This window comes from Amblyraja radiata, chromosome 10 (assembly GCF_010909765.2).
Source record: "Amblyraja radiata isolate CabotCenter1 chromosome 10, sAmbRad1.1.pri, whole genome shotgun sequence".
In the NCBI taxonomy this organism is placed as follows: Eukaryota; Metazoa; Chordata; class Chondrichthyes; order Rajiformes; family Rajidae; genus Amblyraja; species Amblyraja radiata.
This window is the reverse complement of record NC_045965.1, coordinates 53773214-53795151: the sequence shown is the minus strand read 5'-3', so window position 1 is coordinate 53795151 and position 21938 is coordinate 53773214. Positions and strand designations below refer to the sequence as shown.

At 42.7% G+C, this 21938-nt stretch overlaps 1 protein-coding gene across 1 annotated transcript in view; it reads right to left on the bottom strand.

Annotated features, from left to right (window-relative positions):
- plppr5 (phospholipid phosphatase related 5) overlaps positions 1-21938 on the bottom strand; it is a 109968-nt gene that overhangs the window by 44355 nt on the left and 43675 nt on the right. The window contains exon 2 of the mRNA XM_033028883.1: positions 8675-8807. Coding sequence (XP_032884774.1) covers positions 8675-8807 — 133 coding nt within the window. The remainder of the gene's footprint in view (positions 1-8674; positions 8808-21938) is intronic.

Sequence of the window (21938 nt, the reverse complement as noted above, 5' to 3'; positions counted from 1 at the left end):
AGGTCAAAAATACAATTGTTTTTAATATCGTCATTCTAAAACAAAAAAAGATAACATTTTGAAGTATGGAATAAAGATCAAGCTTTGCAGATTGTTTCTTTATTCTTTACCAAAATTTTACTTTTACCATTAATTACATAAGAAATCTCATTGTACCAATGTCTCAATGAAAATACTGCATTACCGAACCTCAGCTCACTGCAAAGCAACCACCAATTGAAATTAATCGCATTTATATTTCCATGGGAACATGCAAACAATGTCCAATAAATGAACTCCATAAATAAAAGCCGATGCCAAGAGAACAGTTTACACAAATAAAAGGTCATGGTTCACATTTTTTTTATGATGGGTCATATTTATTTATGCACAATTATGTATTCAAATCAACTATCAGTCACAGCAAACATGTTTTGATTGAGCTAAGATACCAAAAAAATAACCTGAAGCTATGTTTCATTTCCGAGATGGAAATTAGCTTTAAATGAAAATAATCTTTATGAATACTTTCAATCGGATTGTGAATAGCAATGGAACCCTAGTTTATTCTGAATTTTCACTTAATTGTTGAACATTATCATATCAGAAGTAACAAATAAAGGAGAGAAAAATGTGAATTAATTTTAATACTTAAAAAGGTTAATTTTGTTTTGTAAATGCTTTTTAAAAAGGCACTTTTGGCTTCACTCACGATTTTAGAACCTAATTTGGAGTTCAATCTGGATCAGTACGAGGTGTTACACTCTGGGAGGTAAATGCAAGAGGAAAGTATATACAGTAAATGCAGGATCTTTACCAGCATTAATGTCCAGTGGGATCATGTGGTGCAAATATGTAGCTCCCTGAGAGTGGCAAAATTAATTAAAAGGGTAGTAAAATAAGTGAAATGTGAAAATTCAGAATAAACTAGTGTTTCATTGTCATTCACAGTACAGCATATGCCTTCATTGACTCAGTACAAGAGTCAGTTATCTGTGGGCGGCACAGTGGCACAGCGGTAGGGTTGCTGCTTTACAGCGTCAGAGACCAGGGTTCGATCCTGAATAAGGGTGCTGTCTGTGCGGAGTTTGTATGTTCTCCCCGTGACCGCGTGGATTTCTCTGAGATCTTCGGTTGCCTCCCGCACTCCAAAGATGTACAGATTTGTCGGTTAATTGGCTTGGTAAAAATGTGAATTGTCTCTAGTGTGTGTGGGGTAGTGTTAATGTGCGGGAATCGCTGGCTGGCACGGACTCGATGGGCTGAAGGGCCCGTTTCCGCGCTGTATCTCTAAACTAAACTAAACTAAACATGGGCAAAGCTACGAGATTAGATTGGCATGGACGAGTTGGTCTGAAGGGCCTGTTTCTATGCTGTATTGCTTTACATTGACCACATGCAGGCAGATGGGATTAGTTAAAATTGGCATCACAGTTGGCACAGATACTTTGTGTTGAAGGGCCTGTTCCTATTCCATACTGTTCAATGTTCCATGTGTGTTCCAATGAATGGGTTTGCGATACTTTTCCCTAATATACGCAGACCAAGCTTCAGCGTTAACGTGTGGCCACTGCTCTCATCCATGCAAAGTGAAGACGGTTCAAATCAGGAAGTACACTGACAATTGTCACTGCCCTCATTTACAGCATTGCGGTGCTAATAACACTTCTTAATTGCATTGTTGAAGCTGCCTTGATACTTCATCTGGTTTGGTACAGATGTATCCAAGAGAGAGTTAGATTTAGCTCTTGGGCTAATGGAATCAAGGGACACGGGGTGAAAGCAGGAACGGGATACTGATTTTGGATGATCAGCTTGAAGGGCCGAATGGCCTACTCCTGCACCTATTTTCCTTGTTTCTAGAACAGGAAGGTGTTGTCTACTAGTTTAGCTCAGCATAGCTGGGGTACTGGGGATCCACGACATTGGGCATATACGTACCTGGACCTGGGAAAGTGAAAGGCAGCTGGGTCTCCTGCTTCCTGCAGATACGAGGTGAGGATTACATCTGACCTGTTTATAATGCTCCACTTATAAATCAATGGGAAAAGCAGGCATGGGGAAGATAATGGAGCATATATCCTAGAGGAAAAGTGAGATGAGATGGATCATGAAAACATGCAACTGACTACAGCAAGGATGGCCGCAAAAAATTGCAGACATTTGTGATGTAGCCCAGAGCATCACCCAAACCAATTCATTCCTCTCGTTCACTGTCTCCACCTACACTTCACGTTACCTTGCAAAGCCAACAACATAATCAAAGACCAGTCTCACCCTGGTCACTTCTTCTTCTCCCCTCTCCCGTAGGCAAGAGGTATGGATGTGTGAAAACACACACCTCCAGATTCAGGGACAGTTTCTTCCCAGCTGTTATCAGGCAACTGAACCTTCCTATCAACAATTAGAGAGCAGTCCTGAGCTACCATCTACTTCTTTGGAGACCCTCAGATATTCTTTAATCGGACTTTACTGGACTTATCTTGCATTAAACGTTATTCCCTTTATCCTGTATCTGTACACTGTGGATAGCTTGATTGTAATCATGTATAGTCTTTCCGCTGACTGGATAGCACGCAACAAAGAAGCTTTTCACTGTACCTCGGTACACGTGAAAATAAACGAAACTAAACCAATAATATTAACCAATATGCATTCCTTGTTAGCATTGATATCCAACTGCGAAAATAATCTCTTTCTGGTGACACAGGGTGAAACTTTGATAATGACAGACAAGGTTCCAAGTGCAAGCAGCTCAGCTGTTGAGTAAATTAAGAGTCAGCACAAGAAAGAATAGATATGCTGCCTCGGCAAGGCCAGCAGCAGAATCAAGGACGAGTTGCACTCTGGCCACTCCCTCTTCTCCCCTCTCCCATCAGGCAAATGGTATATAGAAGTGTGAAAATGCACACCTCCAGATTCAGGGCCAGTTTCTTCCCAGCTGTTATCAGGCAACTGAATCATCCTACCACAATCGGAGAGCAGTGCTGAACTACCATCTACCTCTTTTATGACCCTCAGAGTATCCTTGATCGAACTTTCCTGGCTTTACCCTGCACTAAACGTTATTCCCTTATCATGTATCTGTACACTGTAAATGGATTGTTTGTAATCATGGATTGTCTTTACGCTGACTGGTTAGCAAGCAACAAAAAGCTTTTTACTGTACCTCGGTACACGTGACAATAAACAAAACAGAACTGATCTGATACGCTGGCAATTGGGAACATGGAACCATAAAAGAACTGGGAGAGATATTGACAATTACATTTGACTTCAATTTCTACTTGGCTGCATTCACTTTAAATCACGAGAAGATGGATATGCATTTTGAAAGCATTCTGCAATCAAAAGTCTGATGGGTTCACAGCCATTATAAAATTATAGATGCTTCACCGTTTAACCATGAAGCATTTTGAACATTTCTAGATTTCTAATCTTGTAATATTTAAATCATATTCTGAGCTGATGCTTTTGGATTTGAATGTGCATCTGTGAGCAATTTCATTTGAACCTTTTGTCAATTGTACGTGAGTAAATTGTATAATGCAACCAATCTGTAGCAGCCCCTGGCGATCAAAGGTGTACAATTTGGGAGACTTATTGGTCACACTGCTTATTGACCAAAAGCCAATGTTTAGTCAATTCTTTAATGCAGGACGGTCGTTGAAAGTCACAAGACAGAATTAGCCTTTGAGAGAGTGATTGAACTGCCAATATTTCCTAATTGGACGAGCTGGAGAGGGGGACTGGAGGGTTTCAGAATCAATCGGAGGAAGACTGCGGCTTGCCAGAATTAATCAGATAAATGTAAGTGAACATTTATTGATTGGTTTTGGCTGTGTCCCGTGAACAATAAATAAATTGTCAAAATGCAGCTTTTAAAAAACTTTTGAAAAGAACAAGATTGGTTTAGAACCTCAGCCAGGAATGTGGCACATTCAACCTCTGACCTAGCTTGGAATGCTGATCAGGATGCCAGGCTATTTTTAACAGCGTGGTTTTATCGTGACATGGGCTGTCTCCCTAAACTAATGTTCCCACATTGGACCCAGCATAGTTTAGTTTAGTTTAGAGATACAGCGTGAGGACAGGCCCTTCAGCCCAACAAGTCCGCTCTGACCAACGATCTCCCGTATGCTAGTTCCATGTTGTGCTCCTTTCGCATCCTATACACTTGGGGCAAATTACAGAAGCTAATTAACCTACAGACTTGCATGTCCAGGGAATGTGGGAGGAAATGGGGAAACCCAGAGAAAACTCACATAGTCACAGGGAGAACGTACAAACTTAGCCCAGACAGCACCCGCAGTCAAGAAAGAATTCGGGTCTCTGGCACTGTCACATAGGTTGAGTGCTCGGGGATGCTGATGGTAAAGAAGGGTAAAAATGCCAGGCAGGTGAGCCTAAGGTTTCTGTGCAGGGCCTGAATGAATATGACTTGGGCCAATCCCACTTTCACGACCTAATTCACGACCTCTGCAGAGTTTGCCCTTGACTCATGCTCGCAGCATGGTCATCACAAGGTCGTAGGAGGTCGTAGGTACGTCGAGCAGGTCGTGATGCTAGTCGTAGGTACTCATGGCATCAAGTAGGTTGGGGCATTTTTTCATGATGATAAAAAATGTCCACGGGTAAAAAGAAGAAAGGAAGAGGTGGGCTATGGGAGAGCTGGGAAGGGGAGAAAGCAAGGACTACCTGAAGTTGGAGGTCAATGTTTATGTTCACTATATTCTCTATATTCACATTTGAACACAGTGTATTCCAGATTTGAGCATCATGATATCAGATCACAGACTAGTGTCGATTCGAGGATCGCCATTCTATGACACTGAAAGCAATTTTCATTGCATTTAGATGAATGGACATTATAATGAACAGTCATTATTGAGGACCATCAGTTCCCATTCAGTAACCAAGGAGACAGCCTGGAAAAATCCGATGTGGCTTATTCAACATCCATTGAAAAAAAATGCCAGAAAAATGACATTATTAAACATTATTGATCTTAACAGATGCCAGGTCCACCAGGCAGAAAAATAAATAAATAATTTGATTTGTTACTCAAGCCATCATTTTGGGTACTTCATATTCATTTAACATTGCACTATGCCATGATTTACATTCCAACATCGGATAAAGTGAGGAAAGTCAGCAAGGAATTTCATTTGGCAATAACAAAAAAACAAATGCACCCCTTGGACAGATGCATACAGAGGGATATGGGCCAAATGCGGGTAGCTGGGACCAGCTTAGAAAGGGCATCTGGGTTGACATGGACGATCTGGGCCAAAGGGCCTGTTTCCATGTAATATGATTCTCGGATTCTCTATGATTCTAACATAAAAGCCGAAGCATAATGTTTTCAAGTAACATTTTAGTGGATGTTAATGGAACTGGAAATCATTTTACTTTTAAATGTATTCAGCTGTTTTATTGTCAATAAGAATCTCTCCCTGCAGGCTTTGGTTTCAAAATGTGAAGTACACACTCAGTGTAAAGGGCAGCTAGACCTTTAGATCTGGCCTTCCATTAAAACTTAACTTTAAGGTTATATTTTAAATTATTGTATCAAAATAATTTGTTCTTTCCTGCTACCCAAAATATCATCTAAAGTTTCAAATGTTTAAGAAGGAACTGCAGATGCTGGAAAAATCAAAAGTAGATAAAAATGCTGGAGAAACTCAGCGGGTGAGGCAGCATATATGGAGCGAAGGAATAGGTGACGTTTCGGGTCGAGACCCTTCTTCAGCCTGAAGAAAGATCTCGACCCGAAATGTCACCTATTCCTTTGCTCCATAGATGCTGGAGCTGAGTTTCTCCAGCATTTTTATCTAAAGTTTCAACTTTTGTTATGGAGACACAAAAAGACTGTAGATGCATTTATAGTTCAGTTATCTGCCATAATTCTACCATATTATAATCTAAGTAATTTTAGAGACAAAGATAAAGACAAATACATTAGGGAATGGTTTTGTTGTTTTAACGGGAAAAAAGATAATTGCAAATATATTCTCCACAGACCTAATCCACAACACATAACAAGACAGTCACCTTTTAACGTCATTAAAAAAACACAAAAGCTTTGAAATTATCCCTTGGGATATTAGTATTTGAATGCTCAATGCTTCAAGTTGAAATGTTTTTTTGCTATTTTATTGAAGGACTTAGTCCTGTTGAAGCATGTGATTTAACAGCCCACTTTGAGAGGTGGCTAGGGAATTTCAGACAAATTGTTCAAAGTTATTTGACATTAATCCACACCTCAGAATGAACGCTGTGGTTATTTACCTTACTGTAATGAACTGGGATTGATAGAAACCAAGTGACATGGTGGCACTGCTGGTAGAGCTGCTGCATCAAAGCATCAGGAACCCAAGTTCGATCCTGACCGCGGGTGCTGTCTGTGTGGAGTTTGCACCTTTTCCCTGTGACGGAGTCGAGATCCTTCTTCAGGCTGAAGAAGGGTCTCGACCCGAAACGTCACCTATTCCTTCGCTCCATAGATGCTGCCTCACCCGCTGAGTTTCTCCAGCATTTTTATCTACCTCCGATTTTTCCAGCATCTGCAGTTCCTTCTTAAACATTTGAAACTTTAGATGATATTTTGGGTATCAGGAAAGAACAAATTATTTTGATACAATAATATAAAATATAACCTTAAAGTTAAGTTTTAATAGAAGGCCAGATGTAAAGGCCTCATTTCTCTGGTTTATTTGCATTACTGTAGATATATAGCATGGAAAGAGGCCCTGCGGTACACCATGTCCGTGCCAACCATCAATCACCCATTCACACTAGTTCTGTGTTATCCCTACTTACAGCGACCAATTTACCAACAAACTCTAACATGTGAGGGCATGGGGTGAACCCTGAGCACTCGGATGGACAAAACCCATGCAGTCACAGGTAGAACGTGTAAACTCCACACGGACAGCACCCAAGGTTAAGGTCGAACCTGAGTCACTGGTTCTGTGAGGCAGCGGCTCTTCCAGCTGCACCACTGTCCCACCCACATCCCAAAGATGGTGGGACCTCTAGGTTAATTAGCCTCTGTAAATTGCCTGTATTGTGTAGGGAGTGGATGCAAAAGACAGATAACATGGAACCAGTGTGAATGGGTGATCAATGGTTGGCGTGGACTTGTTAGGCTGAAGGGCCTGTTTCCATGATGTATCTTTCAATCACTCAATCAATGAACCATTTGCATACCAATGTAAAGCAATGATAGCAATATCCTAAAGTAAATTGGCTTTCACTGGATATTTGACTCATGTCCAATTAGTGAGACCGCCTTTCACATATTTGTAAAGCACCTTGTGTTATCAGCTGGCAATAGTCATTGTTGTCACAAAGATTCTCACCTGCTATTCTGCTTCAGTGAGATATAGTAAAAACTACTACTTCAATAAATCTTTCATCAGCCAATCCCACATCTTTGTGTTTCAGCCCAAATCATAAATATGAACATTGTAAAAACAAATATGCAATACAGTAAATCCAACCTCAATATCATAGATTTTAGGGATAGCAGATTTAAAGGATATGGAGAGAAGGCAGGAATGGGGCACTGATTGTGGATCATCAGCCATGATCATATTGAATGACGGTGCTGGCTCGAAGGGCCGAATGGCCTACTCCTGCACGTATTGTCTATTGTCTATTTAGATTCTGCAAAAGCGTCTTCTTGCATATGGTGTGCACAGCCTAAAGTTGTAAGGCAACTTGTTCTATTTGATCTTATTTGATTGTCCACGCCAGGTTGATTGCATTCGTCAAAACAGGGCGGACCACATGAAAGGTACAATCTCCCACCCCCTGCAAAAGCCATACCTCCACTCTGTCCGCCTAAACCTACATGATCTCCCGGTTGCTAAACACTTTAACACCCCCTCCCGTTCCCATACTGACCTTTCTGTCCTGGTCCTCCTCCACGGTCAGAGTGAGGCCCAATGCAAATTGGAGGAACAGGACCTCATATATCGCTTGGGCAGCTTACAACCAGCGGTATGAATATTGACTTCGCCAACTTCAAGTAACCCTTGTTTTCCCTCTGTCTTGATCCCTCCCCCATCCTAGTTCTCAGACCAGTCTGACTGTCATGATTACATTTTATCTCTGTATGCTTCGTTGTCACCTTCCCATAGCAAACAATGATCAATTCTATATATTTCTTGAACTTCGTCCCCTTCGATGTCTCATTTTCACAGCTTGCCCTTCCATATCTCTGTGTCTCCCTCCCCCTGACTCTCAGTTTGAAGGATGTTCTCCACCTGAAATGTCACAATCATTCTATCGAGAGATACTGCCTGTCCTGCTGAGTTACTCCAGCATTTTGTGTCTATCTTCTGTCTTACTATCGAGCTGTGACAGAAAGCCAGAAAGCTGTAGTCATCATTGAGAAAAATGGAATTAACCCTTCTTTGATTGCAGCAGAATATAAAACACTTAACACATTTTTAGTTAATTCTCAGCTAGAAAATTACGATAATTTCCATTATACTTTTCAATGTTTGGCATTATTAACTTGCGAAAATAGTAATATATTTTGTTAAAGATTTTTTGTTACACAACTGGAAAGGAAATATATCAATCAAAATACAAAAAAAGTTACACTCTATTTCTCATTTACTTAGAGAGGAGAGCCTAGTAAAATGGAAGGCTTTTTCCAGAGAACTTCAAACGTTACTCTTACCAAGGAACCTAACAGTTCTGCGAACCAAGGGGTTGATGTAACAACAGTCTCCAGTTATTATTGCCTTCTCCCGATCTCCAAACTCCTTAGAAGCTGATTGAAGAAAAAACACAGCCACTTCTCCCACGATTATCTTGTAAATAATAAAGAGATTATCGCAATTTAAAATGAGCAAAATAAAACATGGACATTCCAACACACAAACCACTGTCATCAATTACAGGTTTGATTTGGTTTTAGTTCGCATCTAAATAATTTACCTAAATCCTCCGAGTTTTCATTAAGACTTGAACATTCATTGCCAATTGAATCTAATCACAGGACAATTACATAGGAAACTGATTGCTGGTGGATTATAACAATAGAAGCATAGAAACATAGAAAATAGGTGCAGGAGTCAGCCATTCGGACCTTCGAGCCAGCACCGCCATTCAATATGATCATGGCTGATCATCTAAAATCAGTACAGGTACCACATTCCTGCTTTTTCCCCCATATCCCTTAATTCCATTAGCCCTAAGACCCAAATCTAACATAATTGCATCTTCAATGCATAATTATATCTAATTATTTTTTAACCAGATGTTTGCACCACTATCATTTGTCATCAAATTTTTTCTGTAGCTGATGAGATTTTTTTAAATATATTGAAATTTGAAGTTTATATAAGGAGTCCATTGTTCAGAATCACACCTTCCCAAAAGTTCAAGGAAAGGTGTCAGGGGTTATGGGGAGAAGGCAGGAGAATGGGGTTGAGAGGGAATGATAGATCAGCCATGATTGAATGGCGGAGTAGACTTGATGGGCCAAATGGGCAAATTCTGCTGCTAGAACTTATGAATTTATGAAATTCAAGCAAGTGTGACATCCCGTTAACAATTGTGCGAGATAGTTACATTTTCTTCATTAAACACGGTCTTACAACTATAAACCATTCTGACAAATGCTCTAAAAATGTCTCTTTTAGTCAAACAAAAATATGTTCAACCCAACGGCATCTGCAAGAATGTGCAAGTAATTATCAAGCAACAAAATGTATAGGAATTTAATATAATTCCTTTTGCAACACTAATATACACCAAAACGAGGATGTAGCCAGGACTAGAGGGTCTGAGCTATAGGGAGATGTTGAGTAGGCTGGGACTCCATTCATTGGAGTGCAGGGGGATGAGGGGTGGTCTTATAGAGGTGTATAAAATCTTGAGAGAAATAGATCGGGTAGATGCACAGAATATCTTGCCCAGAGTAGGGGAATCAAGGACGAGAGGACATAGGTTTAAGGAGAAGAGAAAAAGATTAAATAGGAATCTGAGGGGCAACCTTTGCACACAAAGGGTGGTGGATGTATGGAAAAAGCTGCCCAAAAGAGGTGTTTGAGGCTGGGACTATCCCAACGTTTAAGAAACAATTAGACAGGTACATGGATAGGTCAGGTTTGGAGGGATGTGGACCAAACGCAGGCAGGTGGGACTAGCGTAGATGGGACACGTTGGTCAGTGTGGGCATGTTGGGCCGAAGGGCCTGTTTCCACGATGTGTCACTCTATGTCTCGTGAAACACTGTTGCCATGAAGCAGAGAAGGCAGCCAAATGAGCACAATAAATGTCCAAAACAATGATACGATAGTGCCCAGATAATCAATTTAATTATATTGATTGTGCAATAAATATAACCCAAGAGTCTGAGACACATTCGGAGACACAAGAGAGAGCAGATACTGTAGTCCGGAACAGAAATAAACTGCTGGTGGAACTCTGAGGGTCGAGCAGCATATGTGGAGACAAAAATCCAGATGCAGGGTCTCAATCGGAAACGTTGAATATCCCTTGGCCTCCTTAAACATTGCTCCACAGCTGAGCCCATCCAGCTGTGTTTTTACTGGAGATAACTCCCACATTCCTTCTTCCAAGTCGTGTCATAGGGTCTTCCATATCTACAGAGATGGAACCAGTTGTATACCTTGAAAGGTTCTGAGAAAGTACAATATTCCTTTAGTGCTGGACTAGGGTGTCAGGTTTAAGTTCTAATAAGCACATAACATAAATGCAGAGCAACATATTTCATCAGACTGAATGAAGAAGGGTCTCAACCCAAAAAGCCGTCTGTCCATTCCCTCTACAGATGCGGCCTGACCCACTGACTTCCCACAACACTTTGTGTTTCGAAGAATATTTTAAAATAATTGTATAAGTTTCTATCTTTAGCCTCAATAGTTCACGCAGATTCCCTGATGACTATTTATTCCAGCAAAGTATGTTTTTTACTATTTCTGTGTTTGTAAAAACTCAAACCAAAGAACCCTTAAAGTAAAAAAAATCTAATATATTGCAGGTATCTTATAAAATACCTGCTAAAATATATAAATACGCAGATGACACAACCATCATAGGTCTCATCTCTAACAACAACGAAACAGAATACCGCACTCAAACACACAAAGCAGTCACTTGGTGCACAGATAATAACCTCCTACTCAACACATCAAAAACACATGAACTTATCATTGATCTCAGATGTAAGGCACAACCCAAGACCCCCCCTACTCATCTCCGGCGAACCCATATCCACCACTGACTCATTCAAATTTCTTGGCACTCACATAAGCAATAACCTCAAATGGAAAATCAATTCAGATCACATTTATAAAAAAGCCAACCAAAGACTTTTCTTTCTCCGTCAGCTCAAGAAGTTCAGAGTGAGGAAACATCTCCTAATCCGATTTTACACAGCCATCATCCAAAGCATGCTCACTTCATCAATAACAGTTTGGTACAGCAGTTTAGACACTCACTCCCGTAATAAACTACAGCGCATTGTCAACAAAGCATCCAAAATCATCAGCACTCCCCTCCCATCAATAGAATCACTCAATCTCAAACGGTCCGTGTCAAGGGTGAAGAAAATCATTACTGATCCCTCCTACCCAGCTCACCACATCTTCCACCTGCTGCCGTCAGGAAGGCGCTACAGCTCACTGCCCGCCAAAACATCACGATTTAAAAACAGTTTCTACCCATATGCAATTCGAACTCTGAACACTCTATGACAACATCACATAGCCACCTCGTGCATGTTCTGTATACTGTATGTTGTTGTGTTTTATGTTATGTTTGACGGGAATCAGCCTATTGTGTAACATCCTGTACTGAACATGAATTCCACCAGCTTGACTGTCTGGTCATTAAATAATCTGAATCTGAAATAATCTGAAATCATAAGTAATAGGAGCAGAATTAGGCCATTCGGCCCATCAAGTGTACTCCGTCATTCGATCTTGGCGGATCTATCTTTCCCTCCGAACCCGATTCTACTGCCTTCTCCCCATAACCCCTGACACCCGTACTAATCAAGAATCTATGCCATAAAAAATATCCATTGACTTGGTCTCCACAGCCTTCTGGGCAAAGAATTCCACAGATTCATCATCCTCTGATTAAAGAAATTCCTTCCTATCTCCTTCCCAAAAGGAACATCCTTGAATTCTGAGGCTATGACCTCTGGTCCGAGACTCTCCCACTAGTGGAAACATCCTCTCCACATCCACTCTATCCAAGCCTTTCACTATTCGGTACATTTCAATGAGGTCACCTCTCATTCTTCTAAACTCCAGCGAGTACAGGCCCAGTCCAGTCAAACACTTAATAGTAAGATTAAACGAGAACTTACCAGTTCGAAGTTTGATCATTATTTTATGAGGAGTAACGTTGAGGGATTACGTGAAGAACCCGCCAGGACGCATGCGTGTCATTCTTCAAAGCAGCGGTGTGAAATCACAGATAACAGTAATGACTGAACATAGTAAGATTAGAGAAGAGGATACCAGTTGAACTTTATGATCAAGGGTGGGAGCGGAGGGCACGTAATCCCTCAACGTTACTCCTCATAAAATAATGATCAAACTTCGAACTGGTAAGTTCTCGTTTAATCTTACTATTTTACTTCAGAGTCACGTGAGTGACTACGTGAAGATTTCAAAGCTCTGTGATTTCATGCCGTGGAAACGAGTCCATGCATCACATCTGCCTTAATTGACTAAGGGAGGAATTGTGTTAACATGTTTAAACATGAATCCGACATTGAAATCCATGATAAAGTTATTAACAACAAATTATAGCCCCTATTTCATGGGGTGAAATCATATTACAGAACTTAAAATTGATTCTGCAAAAGTTCCAGGTTTAACCACTGGTTTATGGTAGAATTGTTGGAACGTTTTTTCCCTTGACCATCCTGCTGTACTCCAGGATTTGGTCCAACGGTACGTCCAACTCCATAGCTGCCGATGTAGCTGCAGCCCTGGTGGAATGAGATTTGAATATGTTAGTATCCACTCCAGCTGTTGTTAAAACCTGTTTCAGCCATCTGGAAAAGTTTGAACCAACACTTTTTTGTGGGGTTGCTTGTGGCTGATTAGTAGTGCCATCTCATAGCCTCTGATGTTTTTGGTGTTCTCCATATATAACAATAAACGTCTTATTATACAGAGACGATCATCTATAGGGTAAGCCCTAAATTCTATTTTGAGGCCTGATGGTCCTGGTCTGTTCTGTTTGACTAATTCGTGAATATGAAAAGGTATATTTCTTGTTGAAGAAATAATATTATCCAGCCTTAACTTATGTAAAGACTGTACCCTTTGTACTGTGACCAAAGCCATCAGCATGACTGTTTTATGCGTCAGTTTTTGCAGGGACAGAGTTGTTGCTGGAGACCAGTTCCTTAGCAACGTTAGGACAATACTCACATCCCATATTTGAGAGTACCTGGTTCTTGGGGGATTGATATTAAAAATTTCCCTCATATGTTTGGTTACCAGGAGGTGAGTCCCAACAGAATGACGCTCTGATCCTCGCCATAGATATGCTGAAAGGGCACTTCTGGCACAATTAATGGCACTGTAACTGAGCCCCTCATCATAATGGAGGCCTTCCAGGAATTCCAGAACAGACGTTATGTTCATCGAGCTGTAAGTGATGTTGTTTCTGTGACAATATATCTCCCATTTCCTGATGTATACCAGATATTGTTTTTTGGTGGACTGCCTGTGAGCCGCTGAGATAATGTTCAATGTTCGGTCCGTCAGTCCCAGTTCCAGTAGAGGTTTCTTTAAACTCTACAAATTAATAAGTTTGTCGTATTATGACATGGATGGCTATCCCCAGTTACGGGATGAACCAACAAATCTGGTCGTTTCAGGATGGTGATACATGGTTCTAAGACCATGTCGAGTATCACAGGGAACCATGGTTGATTAGGCCAATCAGGCACTACCAAAATACCAGAAGCCGAGTCTTGTTGTATTTTGCGTAATACCCGACTGATGAGGCAGAAAGGAGGGAATGCATAGAAAATACAATTTCCCCCAATGCAGCGAAAAAGCATCTATCGCTGATGCCCCAGGGTCTGGTTCCCAAGAAACATAGTTTGGTAACTGGTGATTGAGTCTAGATGCAAATAGATCGATATCTGGTGTTCCATACCGTGCTACAATATCAGCAAATACTTTTATATCCAACATCCATTCGATGTTTTCATTGAATTTACGTGACCTGGTGTCTGCCACTGAATTTAGGTTACCTGGTAGGTAAGTAGCTGATATCCAAATATTTCTCTGGATATACCATTGCCAAATTGTATTAGCCGGATTGTCACATGATGTCGATTTGATTCCACCCATATGGTTAATATATGCCACCACGGTGGTATTGTCAATCTGTAGTCTAACATGCTGGTGATATATTCCAGAACAGTATGACTTTAGGCCATAGAACGCACCCAACATTTCAAGGTAGTTTATGCCAAGTGGCTGTAGTAATGATGCCTCCTGTGCATTCCATCTACCTCCACAGCTGGAGATGGAATTGGTAGCACCCCAACCAAGTGCACTGGTATCAATTTGTAGCACCACTGAGGGGTTGCTGATAATAATAGGGCTGGAACAATGCTGAATGTTATCCCTCCACCATTTTAATTCCATAATTGCTTTGATTGGTAGCTTCATTGGTCTGTCGAAATGACCAGCATTAATTTTGAGTGCTTGTATTTTTGCCCTTTGTAAATTTTGATAATACAAAGGTCCAAATTGTGTGGCTGGAAAAGCAGCCACTTCTTTGCCAATCACCCTTGCTACCAATCTGATAGATGGTTCACTGATGTCAATGAGGTTGTTGCAGGCCTTAGTTAAGACTGTAGCTTTGTCCTTTGGTAAAGTCAGCGACATGTGAACTGAGTCAATAGTGAACCCCAAATAATCCATTATGGTGGAAGGCGTTAGTTTAGATTTAACTGGATGGATGATAAACCCCAGTTTCTCAAACAATTGTTTGGTGGCTGATACAGCTAGTTTGGCTAATTCCAAAGTTTAGCCCACAATCAATATGTCATCTAGATAGGCCATGATCATATGTTTTTGTTTCCGAAGAAACGATAGGGCTGGCTTCAAAATTTTTGTAAACAGCCTGGGGCTGATGTTAATCCATTTGGTAGAGCTCTATACTACCAGAGTTGCCCATCCAGTTGAATTTTAAATAACGTCTGTGATCAGTCCGTATAGGCACTGAATAGTAAGCATCTTTTAGGTCGATGCTGGCCATGAAGTAGCCTGTGGAAATCAATTGTTTGGCAGTAACAAAGGTTTCCATTTTGAAATGAATATACTGCACAAATGTATTCAATTTGGTCAAATCTATGATGATGCGACAACCACCATCTTTTTTCAATAACCCCCTTAGCGTGGAGTCTCACCAGTTCAGCATGTGCTTCCAATTTTTATTATCGTGAAAGTACGAACGTTTGGTTCGGTACATGCTGAACTGGGGCTATTTTTGTGCACAAATTCAATGGTATATCCCTGGATACTGTTTAGGATATAAGTGTCTGTTGTTTATGCACTCCATGCCTCCCAAAAGAAGTGTAATCTCCACCGATATGTGTATTATCCACACTTCCTATAATTAGTAAGGGACCAGACCCACCTACCTCCATGGTTACTAGTGGAAAGTTTACTCCTTCCTGTGTAGTCTTCGAGGAGGTTGAGGCGCCGGTGTCTGGGTTTGGGTTTGGGGTTCAAGTTCAAGTTCAAGTTCAAGTTAGTTTATTGTCATGTGTCCCTGTATAGGACAATGAAATTCTTGCTTTGCTTAAGCACACAGAAAATAGTAGGCATTTACTACAAAACAGATAAATGTGTCCATATACCATGATATAAATATATACACACATGAATAAATAAACTGATAGTGCAAATAACAGAAAGTGGTTGGTAATAATCAGAGTTTTGTCCGAGCCAGGTTTAATAGCCTGATGGCTGAGGGGAAGTAACTATTCCTGAACCTGGTTGTTGCAGTCTTCAGGCTCCTGTACCTTCTACCTGAAGGTAGCAGGGAGATGAGTGTGTGGCCCGGATGGTGTGGGTCTTTCATGATACTGCCAGCCTTTTTGAGGCAGCGACTGCGATAGATCCCCTCGATGGAAGGAAGGTCAGAGCCGATGATGGACTGGGCAGTGTTTACTACTTTTTGTAGTCTTTTCCTTTCCAGGGCGCTCAAATTGCCGAACCAAGCCACGATGCAACCGGTCAGCATGCTCTCGACTGTGCACCTGTAGAAGTTAGAGAGAGTCTTCCTTGACAATCCGACTCTCCGTAATCTTCTCAGGAAGTAGAGGCGCTGATGTGCTTTTTTGATGATTGCATTAGTGTTCTCGGACCAGGAAAGATCTTCAGAGATGTGCACGCCCAGGAATTTGAAGCTCTTGACCCTTTCAACCATCGACCCGTTGATATAAATGGGGCTGTGGGTCCCCCTCCTACTCCTTCCAAAGTCCACAATCAGTTCCTTGGTTTTGCTGGTGTTGAGGGCCAGGTTATTGCGCTGGCACCATATGGACAGTTGCTCGATCTCTCTTCTGTACTCTGACTCATCCCCATCAGTGATACGCCCCACAATAGTGGTGTCGTCAGCGAACTTGATGATGGAGTTCGCACTGTGGTTCGCTACGCAGTCATGGGTATAGAGTGAGTACAGCAGGGGGCTGAGCACGCAGCCTTGAGGTGCTCCCGTGCTGATTGTTATTGAGGCTGACACATTTCCACCAATACGAACAGACTGTGGTCTGTGGACGAGGAAGTCGAGGATCCAGTTGCAGAGGGATGCGCAGAGACCCAGTTCTGCGAGTTTGGTAACCAGTTTGGAGGGGATGATTGTGTTAAATGCCGAGCTGTAATCAATGAATAACAGCCTGACATATGAGTTTTTGTTGTCCAAGTGGTCCAGTGCGGAGTGGAGGGCCAGCGAGATCGCATCCACCGTTGATCTGTTGTGGCGGTACGCGAACTGCAGTGGGTCCAGGTTTTTGTCGATGTAGGAGTTGATTTGCTCCATGATCAACCTCTCAAAGCACTTCATCACCACCGCCGTTAGTGCCACTGGTCGATAGTCATTGAGGCATGTCACCTTACTCTTCTTGGGCACCGGTATAATTGATGCCCTTTTAAAGCAGGTGGGGACCTCAGACCTCAGAAGTGAGAGATTGAAAATGTCCGTAAAAACTCCCGCCAGTTGGTCCGCACAGGTTTTTAGAACACGGCCGGGTATACCATCAGGACCAGGTGCTTTTCGGGGGTTCACCCCTCTGAAGGATTTCCTGACATCGGCCTCTGTGACTGAGACTGAAATGCCATCGCAGCGAATGGGGGATCGGGAAGGCACATCAGTATTCTCCCTGTCAAAGCGTGCGTAAAACGCATTGAGCTCGTCAGGGAGTGATGTTACCCCGGCATTCGAGCTGCCTCCTGGTTTTGCCTTGTAGGAGGTGATTGCATTCAGACCCTGCCACAGCTGCCGAACATCTGTCTCGTCCTCCAGTTTGGAGCAGAAGTCCCTTTTGGCCTTTCTGATGGCCTTACCAAGGTCGTATCTGGTCTTCATGTAGGCCACTGTATCGTCGGAGGTGAATGCCCTGTGTCTGGACTTCAGGAGAGTGCGGATCTCAAAGTTCATTCTCAAAGGTTTGCGCATTTTCCACGAAGACCGGTCTGGGCCATGGCCTAAAAAAGACTGCTGTCCTGTATGTCCGGCCTTTGAGCTTTCACCAGCTTCTGATTGTCTTGCTCTGCTGGTGGGTGCGTGAGGGTGCTGTTTTTGAGTGTAGGAGGTCCTCTCATCGAGCTCCTTCTTTCTCCTTCCTGCACCCCCTGCACACTTGTTGTTTGTTCAGCAAACCCCTCTTCAGGGTCAGCCCAGAATTGACCCCCAGTACTCCCCTCTGACGAGGGAGATGCACTGTGCAGCCCTATGTAAGGTGCTGCTGTGGGTGTTTTGTATAACCCATGGTGACTAGACTCCATCTCCCGGAGTCTGTCACATTGGAGCATCTGCTCCATAAGCCGCTCCATTTGGCCCCAGCAACGCTGGTCCCCGCGGCATTACTTGTAGTCCGACTTGTCAGAGTCAACGGCTCTGTTCCGTATAGCCTTCCCGCCCGGCCGTGGTGTTGATCTGGCCGGCGCGGGTGCCAAGTCGGGCACAGCTGATCCCACTCACGGTGATCTGGTGCCGTCAGCCGCTGCTAGCTGCCCGCAACTCCGCGGTTCTTTCCAGCCAGTGCAGCCCTTGTGGACTCTTGTCCATAGTTTCCCCTGTGAAACACAGCACGGGAAACAAAAAACGACCGCAGAGTAATTCCCTTACCTGTCGGTCTCGGTTTAAACTTGCCGCTGCGGGGGAACGCTCCCTCCGCATTCTTCCCGCCCGGCCGTGGTGTTGATCTGGCCGGTGCGGGTGCCAAGTCGGGCACAGCTGATCCCACTCACGGTGATGCTGGTGCCTTTGGCTGCTGCTGGCTGCCCGCAACTCCGCGGTTTTTCCCAGCCAGTGCAGCCCTTGTGGACTCTTGTCCATAGTTTTCCCCTGTACGAAACATACACGGGAAACAAAACACGACCGCAGTAATTCCCTTACCTGTCAGCCTTGTTTTTTTTTTAAACTTGCCGCTGCAGGGGAATGCTCCCGCCCCCGCCCCCGCTTGCCGTTTCGACTTGTCAGAGTCAACGGCTCTGTTCTGTATAGGCTTCCCGCCCGGCCGTGGTGTTGATCTGGCCGGCGCGGGTGCCAAGTCGGGCACAGCAGATCCCACTCATGGTGATGCTGGTGCCTTCAGCTGCTGCTGGCAGCCCGCAACTCCGCGGTCCTCCCCAGCCAGCTTTAGACGCAGCCCTTGTGGACTCTATTTTTGTCCAGATTCCCCCTGTAAAAAACAGCGCGGGAAACAAAAAACGACCGCAGAGTAATTCACTTACCTGCGGTCTCGGTTTCAAAATTACCGCTGCGGGGGAACGCTCCACCCCGCCTGTCGCTTCGCAATGCGTGAAGCGATATTTCACGCATGGGTCCTGGCGGGTTCTTCACGTAGTCACTCACGTGACTCCGAAGTAAAACATAAGTTAACCCACTTATTCCTGGGAACATACTTGTAAACCTCCTCTGGACCCTCTCCAGGGCCAGCACATCCTTCCTCAAATATGGTGCCCAAAATTGCTCACAGAGATAAAGACCAACAGCCTCTGCCTTTTTGCAATTCCATTGGGATTCTATTTTTAGTTTTAATTTAAACATATGTTAATGTGATACATAAGCATAAAATGTTTTTTTTTTCCCGGTTGGCTTACAGAGAAAGTAGGTGCAGGAATAGGCCATTCGGCCTTTCAAGCCAGCACCGCAATACAATATGATCACGGCTGGTCATCCAGAATCGAGTACCCTGTTCCTACTTTCTCACCATATCCCTTGATTCTGTTAGCCCTAAGAGCTATATCTAACTCTCTCTTGAATACATCCAGTGAATTAGCCTCCACTGCCTTCTGTGGCAGAGAATTCCACAGATTCACAACTCTCTGGATGAAAATGTTTTTCCTCATCTCAGTTCTAAATGGCCTACCCCTTATTCTTAAACTGTGACCCCTGGTCTGGACTCCCCCAACATGGGAAACATTTTTCCTGCATCTAGCCTGTCCAATCCCTTAAGAATTTTGTATGTTTCTATAAGATACCCTCTCATCCTTCTAAATTCCTCTGAATATAAGCCCAGTCGAGCCATACTTTCATCATATGTCAGTCCTGCCATCCCGGGAATTAACCTGGTGAATATACGCTGCACTCCCTCAATAGCAACAATGTCCTTCCTCAAATTAGGAGACCAAAACTGCACACAATACTCCCTGTGTGGTCTCACGAGGGCCCTGTACAACTGCAGTAGGACCTCCTTTCTCCTATACTCAAATCCTCTCACTATGAAACCCTACAGAAGATCTGATCAATAACCTAGCCATCGTACTGAAACAGTATTGCAAAATGGTATTTTTCATGGAATATTCTTTCTGTTTGGTTCATTGGTTTAGAAGATCTCTTTGTACCATGGAGAAAAGGGAGACAATTCTCCTAGCATACTAGACCACATTTCCATCAATCAAGATCACCAGAGACAAAATATTAACTGGTCATTCTTATTATATCTCGTTGTGGGATATTGGTGGAGGAGGTTAGCTGTCATGTTTGCTTATGCATTAGTCACTATTTCAGATATAAATTATTGTATGCAGAACCACACAGCATTTCAACATGATAATTTAAAAGATAATCTATCATAGTTTGAAACGAGGATTCATTTTAATACTGACTTTATTTTCTCAGGATATTATTATTGCACATCTCTGGTTGGTAAATTGCATTTTTTATTTTTTCATGGTTTACATAGTAAGAATGATCCCACCTTTAGGCTTTACTGGTGGCGCAGTGGTAGAGTGGCTGCCTTACAGCGTCAGAGACCCTGGTTCGATCCTGACTACAGGTGCTGCCTGTACGGAGCTTGGACGTTCTCACTGTGACCGTGTGGGTTTTCCCCAGATGCTCTGGTTTCCCCCTGCACTCCAAACACATTTGTAGGTTTGTAGGTTAATTGGCTTGAGTAAAGTTTGTAAATTGTCCCTTGTGTGCAGGATAGGGGCTGGCCTTAAGATGACAATTGATTCAACTTTTCCCTGTGCTCCAGTTTTTCCCACCATCTCTCCACCTGCCGTCACCCTTCACCCCCCACCCATTCAGTAATTCAGAATAAAGGAGACTTGGAAGCCTTGGACAAATTGAATTGTTACTGTCTTTATTTTTATTTTTTATTTTTACGGAGAGAACAATCTGCGCATGCGCGGTTTAAGTTTTTTTTTTAAAAGCCGACTGACTGCCTACCCTGAGTATTCACTCACGGCACGTGCCTGACCTGTAGTCACCAAACCCGGCTCTCTGGCACTGTAAGGCAGCAACATTACCAATGCACCTGTGCGATTTTGAACTGTATCTTATAGATTTAGAGAGGCTTTATTTTGTCATAGAACACAGGACAGTACAGGGGGTGGGAGATTGCAACCTTCACCTGTTTCAACGAATGCAATCAACCTGGCGTGCACAATCAAATAAGATCAAATAGAGCAAGTTGTCTTACAACATTAGGCTATGCACGCCATACGCAAGAAGAAGAAGGACAGTACAGGATAAGAACAGGCCCTTTGGCTCATAAGGTCTATGCTGAACATGATGCCATGCCATCTCTTATCTACCTGTGCATAACCCACATCCCTCTATTCCCTGCATGTCAATATGCCTATCCAAATGCCTCTGTGTTGCCAAATTAACATATCAGATGAGCAACTGGCCACTGAACACACAAAGACAGCCATTTACATAAGCATCTGTGACTGCTTACCCATGGGACATTATCCATCTGCAATGATGGTTCCAGATTGATTTAAAGAGCTCTATAAATGAGATCCAAGCAACAAATCCAAGTATTCAATTCAGGATACCAAGAGTGGCAATGGATGAAGCTGGTGAATGCTGCCGTCATTTATTAGACTAACTAAATAGGTACCGGATTGTAATTCAGCTAATATTGTAAATCTTCATGAAATCCATTGCAAATCTAATCAATATGAATTGGTCTGGCTCCAGTAGCAAGTATAATACCACAATCAACTCTCAGAAGCAGTCTTCAGTATTACATGTATGACATTCTCCCAGTAACAAGCACTCTGCTTAGATAGAGGCAAGAACCTCATCAAGTATTTCAATAAGGCGGTCTCCCCAGTAAACAATAATGGTGTGATGTATCTGGAATTTTGAGAATGCATGGTAAGTTTTCAAAGCGCATACAGTTTAATTTGCTACCCAAGCCCTTCAGTTGATTTTCTCAGGACATGCCCCTCCAGCTCGCTTTG